The sequence below is a fragment of the Protomyctophum parallelum genome, assembly GCF_964188405.1.
Source record: "Protomyctophum parallelum genome assembly, chromosome: 12".
Classification (NCBI taxonomy): Eukaryota; Metazoa; Chordata; class Actinopteri; order Myctophiformes; family Myctophidae; genus Protomyctophum; species Protomyctophum parallelum.
In genome coordinates, this window is record NC_139712.1 from 25,417,013 (window position 1) to 25,430,988 (window position 13,976).

The following is a 13,976-nucleotide window of genomic DNA, read 5'->3' on the forward strand; positions in this document are numbered from 1 at the left end:
TAAAATAGCAGGCACACAAATGTAAAATAGAAACAATCAATGATAGACAAATGGCAAGAGATAATGAAGAAAAGGCCTTACAATGGAGGTAAGGCCTTTATATAAGAAAGCTAGATGGCTCATCCGCGCTTCTGGCCAATGAGTGCGACGTTGCTACGTGGTGGCCATCTTACCGAGGGGCAGCAGAACATTGCGTCTATGGGCATATACTTTTTAAATATCCATAACTTGCTTAATTTTCAACCAATTTTCAAACGGTTTGGTTTGTTATAAACGTCAGAGACGTTCACATACTTATATGCTTTCATATGACATTTTTATAAAACGTCCTGAATCATATAGCCACGTTGATAACGTTTGTAGGAAACCAACCCGTTTGTAAATCCGTCAAGATTTGAGCGAGTTATGACTGTTTTTGTTTGAGCTGCCATAGAACATACTGTACTGTAGCCCCTCAGCAAGATGGCCGCCCGGTGAACTATACATCAGAGACTTGAGTCATATCTAGCCTTTATATGTGTCTATGGGTTTTCAGAAGAGATTTAAAAGTTGACACACACACGTCTAAATTAGGTCAACAGAGGGCGTTCCAAAGCTTGGGGGGGGGGGGGGGGGGGGGGCGTACTGCTAAAGCCCTGCCACCTCTTTGTGACGAGCTGAGCTCTGGGGGTCTCTCCGGGATTATGAAACTGATATGTGGTTGATTTAGTTTAGGAAATAAACAAGACTGTCAGTCTCTCTCCCACACATGCACGCACGCACGCACTGACACACACACACACTCATTTGAATAAGAATTTGATTAAAAAGAAAAGGTTTTTGGCATACTGTATAGCACCTTCAACATTATGCATTATGCAACTGAATTAGTTATAAGTATAAATAATGCATAGATTCATACATCCCTCGAACAACTCCCTGTCAAAACAACGAAGACACTTTTCTCTCAGAACTTGGGTTTTCAGAAAAATATAGGCATGTGTGTGTGTAATCTCTGGTGACTGATAAGGGATTTATTTGGCTTACAGGATCTATTTAATTGATGATTAAACATTGATAATAAAGCAGTACAGTTCATACGCATGTATAGGGATTTGAATTGTCTGTGTGCGCGCGTGCGTTTTTACAAGTTTGAAATCCTTTATTTGTTCTAATGTCTTCACCATTAGTTTGAGACTAGAACATGATGCACTTAAAAACACACAGGGCTATATCTTGCATCACACCTTATCCCTAAACTTATTTGCCATTTATCGGCCGGTTGACCCATTTTAAAATGTTAAAAAAATAAGAATCACGAATATGTTTAGGGATAAGGGGTAAGGGTACATATGTTGTAACCGGAAGGATGCAGTTATGTATACAGGCTGTATGTTTGTCTGCTGTTGCTAGTGAGTTGTGACAGGGTACAGTATGTGGCTCTTGGTCAGCTCACTTTATTTATTTCTACCGTACTTATAATCAAAGCTTATGGTCTCTCTCTCTCTCTCTCTCTCTCTCTCTCAACCTGCTCCACGGGTACATGAGCCAGGGTGATGACCCCCAAACCCCCAAGCTCAGCTTCCTCAGTCCATTTTCCTGTGACATGCTGTGAATGCTGGACCCTAGAGCCTGCCATAAATCCCTGCACTATACACCACAACGCCATGTGCAGTACTAAACATCCATGGCTGAGTGAGAAGATGGCAGCCAGGAGAATGAGGCTGGTCGGTGCCATTGATACTGGGATGAAAGTAGTCGTCGGCTAGCCTGATGTAGGGACTGGAGGATGGAGATGACTGGAGCGCTCAGCATGAACTAGATCGAGAGCTGACCCATCTCTATCCATGGGTTCCAAAGTTTGACCCTGGCATCACTTACACAACTGATGAAGTCTTGTGCACTATTTTCATTTTGGGACCCAATGACTGGGTGGCAATGTTCAGTAACGGTTTCGGTCTCTGGAATTTAATGTCGATGTGAATCTACAGTTTGTATGTGGTGTTGTATCTGCCGTTGAACCTGTGTGCACTGTGCACATCATGGGGTGATCACTGCCTGCCTCCTGTGAATCATTTTATTTTTTGTTTAATTTCATTTTATTTTGTATGCGAGTTGGAACAGGGAACAGTATGTATGTGGCTCTTGATCACTTCAATAATCCTAGGAGTGAATTTGCTAGTTCCCTTTGGTTTGGAGCTAGAGGTTTTGGGCTTTGACATAACGGCCAACAATTCCAAATGTTAATGTTCAATTGAAGACTGATAAACAGTAGGTTGTGTGTGTTGTATGAGTTATTGTGACAAGGTGGCTGTATTGGTTCATGAATGGCATGGTGGCAATGCAAGATATGTAGACCTTGTCTGTCGGTCTGTCTTTCAGTCATTGCAGTTGATGCATTCAAATGGGCTATATCCAAATGTTGTACCTTTGAAATCTATTTATGTTGCAGTTTTCCTGGTGGGATTTAGAAGTACACCGTCTTCACTTATAGAGCAGCAGTCTATTCAGCTGAGTGACTAAACGACCTTCGTCAGGTATCTGGTTGCAACAGCAACCGGCATGACTTTATATTTACATACTTCCCTATCATAAACACTTTCAATGAATTTTTATGTCATAAATGTTGTGATATATTTTTGTCATTGCGACCAAAGGTCGCAGTTAACTATGGAATCGTGCATTTCCCGCCAGTGTGTTGGTTGTTCGGGGTGAGAGAGCACGTGACATCAGGGATGGAGATCCCTGATGTTATCAATATTAAGCCCATATATGGAGATCCCTGATGTCATCAATATTGGCAACTCTACATCTGACCTCAAACCTCAAACCCTTAGATCTCCATGGAGCTGACCTGTTCTGACATTCCATATGTTGATCTGTCCCCATCCATTCTTCCTCTTCCATGTCTCCCTTTTGACTGATACCTGTCCATTTAAACCCATTTAGGCCTAAGGCCGATTCTAAAAACTCCTTCTAAAGCCTGACCTAAGTTTTCTGCAAAACTTAAAATATTTATATAGCACCATCAATCTTTTGTATTTTTTGAATACTGTACATACTGTACAGAACCCAAAAATGGGTTGCCGGCCTGAGGGGGTAAAACACCAAAAGGGGTTCCCGCCCAGAATGGGTTAAACTCTATGCGGGCCTGCCCCAAAGTTATTACTAGTGCTCCTGGTGTGCTCCTAGAGTTCTCAACAGGCCTGAAAAATAAGATCTTATACCCCCCATTCCAAAATGCCAGCGCTCGCCCAGAAGCCTGCTGTCACCCAGACGAATGTGTGCACGCAACCTCAGGCGTCTTACTGGTTTATTTACTATGGACTCATAAGACACTATAACCTTTACCTGTATGGGGTGTTCCAGACTGGCGTGTGCCTCTGATTGGTCAGTTCCTCTAGTCTATAGCCTAGCCGTTACCGGTTGCTGTCGTAACAAGATACCTGCTGAAGGTTGTTTAGACCGAAACGTTGTCACTCAGCTGAAATAAACTGCTGTGAAGACATTTTCTTCGCTCATGATTCACATTTGTCTGCCGGCCCCCGACGCACCTGTCCTTGTAGGTGTGCATAATGACTTTTCTCTACAAGGGATTTAGAAGCAGAACATGTTTCCACTGGTGGTTTAACCCATAAAAGGCCTGACGTCAAAATAAAATAAAAAAGTCTTCTGAAAGAATATATATTCAAAGATTTGTGCCGCATTTTCACGATTTTTCAAAAATAGCAGACCTACAAGCTTGTAGTTCCGCTATTTTTCAATAGCTAAAGTACAACATGCTTAGTTAAAACACCAAAAGGGGTTCCTGTCCAGAATGGGTTTTAAAATACTGTGTTGACTTATAAGCCCAGAATGACTAAGCCCCTTAATAAATTATCCCAAACTGTAAATTGTAATGACACACACAGACACAGGCATGTTCATGTATGGACATGGAACTCCATATTTGGGCATGATAGGGACACAGCCAGACCGACGGGTGCAATAGGTACACTCACAAGGAGAATTGTAAATGGCATAACTGGGTGTGGCATGTATGTCATGTATTCTGTGAGCATTTTCTTCGATGAAAGCAACACAAAGATTAATTAACTTCACCTCAGAGTGCAAATGAGCCATTCAAGCACCATATAAAACTAATTGAATGCAAAGACTGAGAGTAATAACATTTATCTTAGTTCAGCACAACATCATCCATCATGAGGGAAGTAGTGGACTCACGGTCGGTTCTCTCTCTCTCTCTCTCTCTCTCTCTCTAAGATAAAATCAGGCTAACGTTGTATTGCTGAGCAGTACTCGTCAAAGATAAATGTCTGTGATGGACAATAAAGATTCTGGGATTTGGCAGCTTCAGGGCGCATGTACATTTTTTGACACAGAGAGAGAGAGAGAGACTTAAACAGATGTCATATTGCTGTCTACACTGTATAATCCATTAGATACTCTACATCAAACGATTAATGTCAGATAATCTGACGTTAAGATAAACACAAAGACCTGTGGCGGTTTAAGTCTGAAAAAACATCTAAGTTAAATTCAAGCTTTATATCCGTAGAGTGTCGCAGTCCCTCCCCCGACATGAATTTCCCATTCATGTTTTCCATAGACTTTTCAGAAAGTATTTATTTAACTACTGCCAGGGTTTTATCACGCATAACACTTACTTTGAAGAGCCAAATAACCGTAATCGCATGTTACAGTGACAAACTGCTGTGTGTGTGGTGTCTTGACCGGTGGTTGTTCTCTCGGTCGGTGGTGGAAATACCCGAACGCGAGTATCACAGCGCCTGCTACAGGCCGTTGAAAACGCTCGTCTGGGCCAGAGAAACGGCCCCTCAAAGTCGTTTCTGAGATACAGAGCTTTGAATGCAGGGCTTAGAATGGAAGAGCATACACAAAGTACAATACCGGTCATTATATTCATAGCATACACCGAGTATCAGTCATTATAGCATACAGAGTACAATATCATTATTTATATCCATAGCACACACGTGAGTATCAGTCATTATATCCATATCATACACAGAGGCTCGCAAGTAATCAGCTAATGACTTATAAATGCACGACACTTATGCATGTATATACATAAGAGACCTAATTAGTCTTTAGACCCCACGGTAAACCATTAGTGAATTAAATTATGTACTCTGTGACTTAATGATGTATGAATATCAACCGAGTCGTTGTCGAACGCTGTGTGTATACCGTGTTGTGGAGTCAGTGGAAAAACCCACACCATGACCCTCTATAAGCTGTCTCTTCAGTTCATATCTACAATATCCCTCTCCTCTCCCATCCTCTCCTCTCCTCTTTCATCATCTCCTCTCCCATCCTCTCCTCTCCTCTCCCATCCTCTCCCATCCTCTCCTCTCCTCTCCTCTCCTCTCCCATCCTCTCCTCTCCTCTCCCATCCTCTCCTCTCCTCTCCCATCCTCTCCTCTCCTCTCCTCTCCTCTCCTCTCCTCTCCTCTCCTCTCCCATCCTCTCCTCTCCTCTCCTCTTTCATCATCTCCTCTCCTCTCCTCTCCCATCCTCTCCTCTCCTCTCCCATCCTCTCCTCCTCTCCCATCCTCTCATCCACTCCACTCTCCTCTCTCATCCACTCCACAGAGGTGGGTAGATGTTGAAGGGTTCTAATGAGAACACATTCCACTAGAATAACTCTGAGATGCTACTGTCACTCGTGAGTGTGTGTGAGTGTGTGCGCACGTATGTGCGTGCGTGCATGTGTGTGTGTGTGTGTGTGTGTGTGTGTGTGTGTGTGTGTGTGTGTGTGTGTGTGTGTGTGTGTGTGTGTGTGTGTGCCAGTTAGGATAGTGAGGATTGCAAAGCATGACTTGTCAGTGTTCAGTACATTAATCTGGCTGCAGCCCTGGTCCCATTATATAAGATAGATTTCAAGGACCAGTGACACCCTGAGAGTGTACAGAGTTAGACCTGTAAGGGTCCATTTGGTTCCATATGTTACACAGTCAGAGTTACAGACCTGTAAGGGTCCATTTGGTTCCATGTGTTCCCAATAAAGCATTACACTTGTTTACAAGAGGGTCCACCTTGTTCAATTCATCAAAACATTTAGAGACGTAGAAATAGACACTTATATATAGCCAAAGAACAGAACAGGAATTCATCATAAAAGGAGGTAAAAAAGGAAGAAGAAACATGCAGTGAGGGGAAAAAGGGGTGGGTGGGGGAATCAGATTTGACGGGGGCCAGTGTCGAATTGCAGCCGTCCGTAGGTGCCCTTTGAGAGCGGTTTTGAAGGAGTCAAGGGATTTGCATGTCTTAATGACTTGTTGGTATAGGGCTAGCCTCGGTACCAGGCTTTCATTTTTGTTGGTGCAAAAATGTAAAGCCTGGAGGAATGCATTGGCCGCTCTGGTCTAAAAGTGGGAGTCAACCCTTCCGGGTGGGCGTCGCTCCAGATGATGTGACATAGCGCTGCACTAGGGGGGAGAGGAGGGGCCGGGGGTGACGGACAGATCGATGAGATCCAATCAGGGCGTGCGCAAATCTCAGCCGCGACCCGCCCCTCTAGACCAGAAACCTAACTAGCTCAGGCTAGTATAGGGCTAGCAACGGAGACGCTGATACACAGGGCAGTAGTATAGTGCGATCTCAAACTGAATCAATATAAAACATTCAAAGACGGAGATCTGCCGTCCATGGCAATAAATATATGAAATAGTTCTCTCATCATCGTATTTCCCCTTCACACAGTTCATGGAGGATGCGACGCGACGTGCAAGCCATTCTAAGGATGCCCGACGTCTAGATGATGGCCTAGTGAATTCAGTCATTATCTATCACTACGTTGGGAGATATTTGGCACGAAGCCACGGCACACATAAACAGCTCTGGGGCTCTGCTGCGACTCAGAGGATAGGATGATTAATGACCCACGGCCCCAACACGTCCACGTCGGATGGTGAGGTCAACACTCACCCATCTATATTATTTCCTGGACGTGTCGCCCAATATATGTGACAAGCGATGGGGCTGTCTGTCGGCTTAGGAATCATCCAACCATGCCTAATCCTCGCAGCTAAACCAGTGGTTCTTGAGGGGGGGTTCCAGGTGGTCCCGCCCCATAGAGAGTTGGGAACCAAATGGACCCTTATAGATCGTCAACTCTTCAGAGTGTAAAATGAAACCAAATCCTCATAACACTGACACACATTTAGAGTCAGTATCCATCCACCCATTCATCCTCTGTCAGTGGTTCTCACCCAGTGGTCCGGGGACCACCAGTGGTCCCTGAGGGGGTTCCAGGCGGTCCCCAACTAAATGATGGAGAGCTTGTAACCAAATGGACCCTTTGCTGAGTTAAATTATTATACATCTGCATTATTTACAAGAAGTCTAGACAATGTAGAAGAATTGTTATTTTGGAATTGTGGACAAAATCCTATACGACGACAAGAAAATGTTCTTTAGTTTATAGGGTCTGAGAGGCTAAATGTCATCAAATGGTGGTCCGTGCAGGCTCAGAGGATGAATGAAATAATGGACCTTGATATGAAAACGTTTGAACATTTTGCATTCTAGTGTAAAATCAACAGTAGGGCTTCCCATCATGCAGTAACACATGATGTAATAGTCTGATTATAGACAATACGTGTTTAGTGGCATTACGATCCTCTCTCTCTCTCTCTCTCTCTCTCTCTCTCTCTCTCTCTCTCTCTCTCTCTCTCTCTCTCTCTCTCTCTCTCTCTCTCTCTCTCTCTCTCTCTCTCTCTCTCTCTCTCTCTCTCTCTCTCTCTCTCTCTCTCTCTCTCTCTCTCTCTCTCTCTCTCTCTCTCTCTCTCTCCTACCACTAGAGCATGCTTTTGCCTTTTTTAAACCTCACCCATTTTAATCCCATGTATGCATGCATGTATACATACATACATGTTACAGACATTCCAAGGAGTCTGGCTTATAGCCTTCACGGGTCAAGGCTATCATGATGTATCATGGTGCATATATTGATCGAGTCTGACTTCATTGCTTTAATTAATTCGTCTAGAAGTCAGACTCCTCGATCTGTGACAGTCTTGATCCAAGCCTGGCTCACTGGCTCAGTATAGGCTATATGAATGATTCAAATACAGTCAGAAGATAAGGAGTTGTAGGCTAACGTGTGGCTCAAAGTCTCTCCGAGGTGGAAAGCCGCGGGTGACGCGAGGATAGGTAACGATTAGCCCCTTTCGGAACCATTGGTTACCTGCAGCCTCTTCTGTGTTTGCTGCGTCGATATACCGTCGTCCCAAATACAGAAGGTAACCAAACTAACAAAGGGTCCCGAAAGGGGCTATATGAGGTAACGATTCCCTCTGTCTACAAGAGCCCGTCTATAGGCTGCACGGGTTCGTACTGGTTTCCAGCGCCTCTGGCATCATCATCACCGCTGCTCTGTCTGCAGCCCCACACTGCATGATGATCATACGAAGCAAAACAAAAAGAGAAGCATAGAATCACATTAACTTACGGCTTGTTGCAGAAGAAGCTCCGTGGACCATGTTGACATGGCAGTAAATCCACAAGAAGAAGAAGGTAAATAATCCAAGTGAATGATGCATCTTCATCGCAGCAGACTATATAGCAATTATAACCTCCAGCTGCCTGCCAGACTATAGGGATCTCCGGGAGGAGAAATGACAAAAATCTCTACCGTTTAAACGAGCTGTCTGTCGAACCGCCGAGGCTCAATTCCTCTCTCCCTCCCTCCTCTCTCTTTCTCTCTCTTATATGAAGAAGCGGTGGAGAGAGACTTTTAATAGGCTATTGTATTTAAGTTTCGCTTCTTAATGTAAATGATATGGCTGCCTGGATAAACTGTCTCCTAATAAAGGAGGAGAGAATATACGCCTGTATCTTTACAGTGCGCACAGACACACCGACTGTTTACGGAACCCAACACAGCTGCTCTCACTCCGCTGAATCAGTGACTCTAAAATATAATGATCCACAGCTGTGCAGAGCTGCTCTGAGAGTGGCGCTGTCCCTGGTGCTGAAGTTAGCCTCTCTCTCTCTCTCTCTGTCGCTCTCTCTCGCTCTCTCTCGCTCTCTCTCTCTCTCTCTCCGGGCAGTCCATTAAAGCTGTCTCGTCAAAACCGACATGGTATTTGAGAACTCAATAAATATATTGTGTTTGTTTGTACCCCCTGCTGTTCCTATTGGAAAAGGAGAGCAAGAATGTTAGACCCTACGTCACTGCATGAGGAACTAAAGGGGAAAAAAATAATGAAAGAAAAAAAAACTCACCCGTGAGTGTAGGCCTAATGTAGGCTACTGGTGATGTAAAACAAACGGTGCCAACACAAACATTATACGCCATTAACAATAAAGAGACAATATGACATAAATGGCACATTATGATTTACATTTTCTATTCATTGTCAATGGCGTTTACAAAACAAACATTGAACTATACAAACATTAAACCTGTGGGGCTGGGCAGGAGGGGCTGGCGCCCCTCAAAAAAAGAAAAGAGAATAAAAGAAAAACAAGATTTTAGATTTTCTTTTTGAAAAGAAAAACTAAGTATATCTTCAGTCTAGAGTTTTCAAAATGACAAATTGCTTTCATACCCCATGGCCCTGCATGCACTATTTATTATTATGTCCATTATGTATTATCCCTTTTGGACTGAGTGTTTGACTGTAGGCTACGCTGTTACATTTCTGTCTAATAAACTACCCAATCTATACCAATTCTGTGTGTGTGTGTGTGTGTGTGTGTGTGTGTGTGTGTGTGTGCGCGCGTGGGGGCGTGTGTGCGCGTGTGTGTGTGTGTGTGTGTGTGTGTGTGTGTGTGTCATTGTGCGTGTGCGTGTGCACGTGCACGCGTGTGTGTGTGTGTGTGTGTGTGTGTGTGTGTGTGTGCATGCGTGCAAACGAGGACATGCGTCCATGTGTATATATGTTCAGTATATGATTATTGTCTCCACCAGGCCGAAGGCATGGGGACTGGAGAGAGTATAATTATGTTTTGTCCGTGTGTCCGGCACCGTTAAGTGCTACACTGCTACAGGCTAAGATGGAGTCTGAAGAGGTGAGTTCTGCACTTCTGATTGCAATCCATGGTCCACAATTACTTTTTTTTAAGTCCAAGTGTATAAGTACTCCATTACAAATAAGTCCAGTAATCAAAGGTATTTAAGTTAGCCTGACACTCAGTCTGAATTTTCATTATTGACACTGCAAGCCCTCCCCTTTATGGGATGGGCGTTGTCAAAGCGTCAGTCTTCGGTGATTGGTTTCTGAGTGAAGGAATTCTACTGACATTGAATGAAACAGATGGAGAGATGGAGACTGAACTGAAAGGTTAAGGCACCCATACTGCTCTCTCTCTCTCTCTCTCTCTCTCTCTCTCTCTCTCTCTCTCTCTCTCTCTCTCTCTCTCTCTCCTCTAATTCCTTAAGGTCGTTGTGTTAATTAAACCCTGCCTTGACATTATTAAAAGACTGTTGCCTCCACACTTTTTTGTGTCTCTCTTTGGGAAGTGAATACCCGTTGAAGCTCAGACCCTACGTGGTGGAAATAGATTTATACAATTAATCTGTTAACATCAGCACTTTTCACTTCCACACCGTTTGCAGGTTATAGGCTACTCCTCTGAACTTGGGTAAAATTTAAAAAAATTCAGCAAGCACCCACAAGTTCAAAAATTTATGAAAAATATTTTTAAAATAGCCAGTCTCATATTTGTAGTTAGTTCACTCAGAGGACCACTATAGTTCATTATAGTTCAATCCAGACTCAGAGGACCACTATTTTTCACACTCACTCACCCCACTAAAACTAGATAAAGTTCCCCTCGGGGCAGTTCAGGTCAGGTTGTGGCTTCCTGAGCTGCCCTGGTTCCTATAATAAGCCAATGTGAAAAGGGTGCCATTTCTTCTTACGCCTTGGATGGCTATTGGATGATTTGAGGCATTTTGATCCAAAAATGTGTTTTGCAAAAATCCACCTGTTGGTGGCGCTATAACAAGCCAATGTGAAAAGGGTGGGATATATTCCTCAGCCTAGTAGGAACGTCTGTGAAATATTTAACGTACATTGCACGCTGCGTTCACAATTTGAGGCTTTTTGTTCAAAACGAGCCAATCCTGCACATTTTGAAAGCCAATGTTAGCCAATCAGGATGGAATAGGAAATATCGGACAGATCTGTCTTGAGCACATAGAGATACTGTGTAACGAAAATTTGGGGCAGAGGTTCATCGTTGGCATCGACCGGGTTTTAACACACTGTATGCCCAGGACGTCTCCATACATCTTTATAATCACCTCCTGTGCTGCCCAAAAAAGAATCCTTTGTTTTATCATCCAAAAACGCTGGGCATTCTACGTCTCTATTCTGAATAAATCTATTGTTTGTTTTAATTGCCCTAGCCTTGACGACGTAGACATAGAGGTAGCACTAGGTTCTTACTTTTTAGCTTACATAATACTTATGATTCTTGATGACCTTTTTCTATATGCATTTTACAGTATTACCATGTGTTGTTCTCGCTGTTTTCAGACTTCGGCAGAAGATTGGGAATCCTACTGTCTAAACTCTAAAGGCCTCCAACACGCAGAATACTGTTTGTTTGTTATCTTTACCGGGGTTGACCTAGTTTCTTATTTTCTTTTCTCTTTTTTATCATACTGGCAGTGTTTTAACTTTACTTGTCTGTCGCTACACCTTTTTAGGTTAGGCATAAAATAGAGAGGTACGTATTCCAGGAATACTCGCTGTATTTTAAAATAGAGTGGTATAATTCCAGGAATACTCGCTGTATTCTCTAAGCTTGTGAAGATTGTGATAATGAGTCATAGCTCTTTGTTGAATGGGTATAATGGGTATTATTGGAAGCATTCATCATTCTTAACTAATGCCCGCAGAGTGAATCACGCACACATGCACACACACGCAGTGCCGCACGCACGCATGCACGCACGCACACGTGCAGTCTTACTCCAATTGGCCAAAGGGGGGCGCTATAGCAATTTAAAAAAATATTTGAACAGGCATAACCTTTTGGCCAACATTGGCCAACATGTTCCTTGACTCATGGGGAACACATGTGTCATTTCGACAAGTAAGCTCCGCCCTCAGATTGTCCGCCATTTTCAGCAGTTTGAAAAATGCTTATACCCTTTTTGAGCAATTTGCGTGAAACGTCCTACACATGGACCATTATCTGAAAGTTTGTACGTGAAAACATGAACATCGAACACACTGTAGTAATGGACAATGATCCCATAAACAAGGACACACATAAATAACACAATTTTGCTGTTTACAATGCAGTAACTGATTGTCTCTGTGTAGCTCAGTCAGTAGAGCTCTTGCCCTTAAACCACAACGTTGTGTGTTCAAATCTGGGTACCGACAATTCCGCCCATGAGTTTAATTTGTGCATATTGTTCTTATTGCGTATCGTCTTCTTTCTTGGTCCTGCCTTATCGCTTTCTTACTTACTTATACCTATCGCTCCTTTTCATGGAGCATAGGCCGTTGATTACAGTTCGCCAGAGTCCTCTATCCTGGGCCTTCTTTTCCAGCTGTTTCCATGTCAGTCCACACTGCTTGATGTCAGTCTCAAGGTCCCTGTGCCAGGTGTTCTTCGGCCTCCCTCTCTTTCTTGTGCCTTGCGGGTTCCATCTAAGAGCTTGTCTTCTGATGCTGCATGGTATTGGGCTTCTGAAGTGTGTGGCCGATCCATCCCCACCTTCTTCTCTTAATCTCCTCTTCCACTGGTGGTAGCCTCGCTCTCTGCCAGAGGTCATTATTGCTGATGGTGTCTGGCCAGCGGATGCTCAGAATTCTCCTCAGGCATCTGTTGATGAAAGTGTGCACCTTCATTGTTGTTGCCTTATCGCTGCTTGCAGCTATATTTAGGCTTTAAAAGAGGTGCATTGTTCATACATATGCATTATTATACATGCCCATATTCATTTGTCACTTTAAAGCGATCTGTCAAAGAAACAATGTGAGAATCTATGGCCCAAATATTTGGAGCTGATTCTTGCCATAGCGTATACGCTGTGCATTCTAAATGCACTTCACATATTTCACTTTAGGGCTGTATTTTGCGTGTCTTAAGTACCAGGTCTTATTCCCTAACTTGAGTAAACTAAAGACCTGGAGGCGTGATCAATGCCATTTGGCTATTCTGAGTGGCCAAAGAGCATTGATCACGCCTCCAGGTCTTTAGTTTACTCAAGTTAGGGAATAAGACCAGGTACTTAAGACACGCAAAATACAGCCCATCAGGTCGATTATCCAGTTCCAATAATATTACATATCATATTACAGTTTTTAGAGCTGGGGGCGTGTTGTATGTCATATAGCAATTTTGGGCATGTTAAGAAGCGCTTTCGACACCCCGTGGATTGCGCAAAACGGCCTTGAATTAGTCATGGGAGTGTTTAAGGAGTGTTTGAGACGTACCCAATCAACATGTCCGTACTATTCTCTTTACCAGTCAGCTGATGTCACATACGGAATGCGCATTAATTATTCCTATTGCACTGCATGCTGTCACCTTTATGCCTCAAAATAATTTGTTTCTATTGAAAAACACCAGTAAAATAACGTTATTACATATTTTATTTAATTCAAGTCATGATGAAGGAATGAGTTGAATGCTGCTGGTATATGGTCTTCGCTCGTAGCATTTTATTGAAGAAGACTTGAATCGGGTGTGATACAGCGTATGAAAGCAAACTTCCCAAGGATTATGGAGATGTTTTTATCTTTTTTAAGGTTGAGAAATGAAAGAATTATGGCCGTTTCTAATCTCAACATTTTACAAAAAAGGCAAAAAGAGCGCTGTTGCCATGTCTCATAGAAACAAGTAAATAGGTCTATAACAATAATCCCAAAAGAAGCGCATATAACAGGGGTCTGTAACCTATTTAAATGAAGTGCCATGTTTTTATTTTCTAGATAGTGAGTCTGCCATATCCAGATTCATTTTAATGACACCACATTAAAATAAAAAACATATTTTGATTG

At 43.0% G+C, this 13,976-nt stretch overlaps 1 protein-coding gene across 1 annotated transcript in view; it reads right to left on the reverse strand.

The window, feature by feature from the left end:
* The window catches only part of LOC310867597 (contactin-associated protein-like 2), a gene marked incomplete at both ends in the record, with an annotated part of 231,746 nt that extends 223,260 nt beyond the window's left edge, over nt 1–8,486 (reverse strand). The window contains one exon of the mRNA XM_083777712.1: nt 8,456–8,486. Within this exon, the coding sequence (XP_083633838.1) occupies nt 8,456–8,486 (31 nt within the window). The remainder of the gene's footprint in view (nt 1–8,455) is intronic.
* Nucleotides 8,487–13,976: the final 5,490 nt, after the last annotated feature.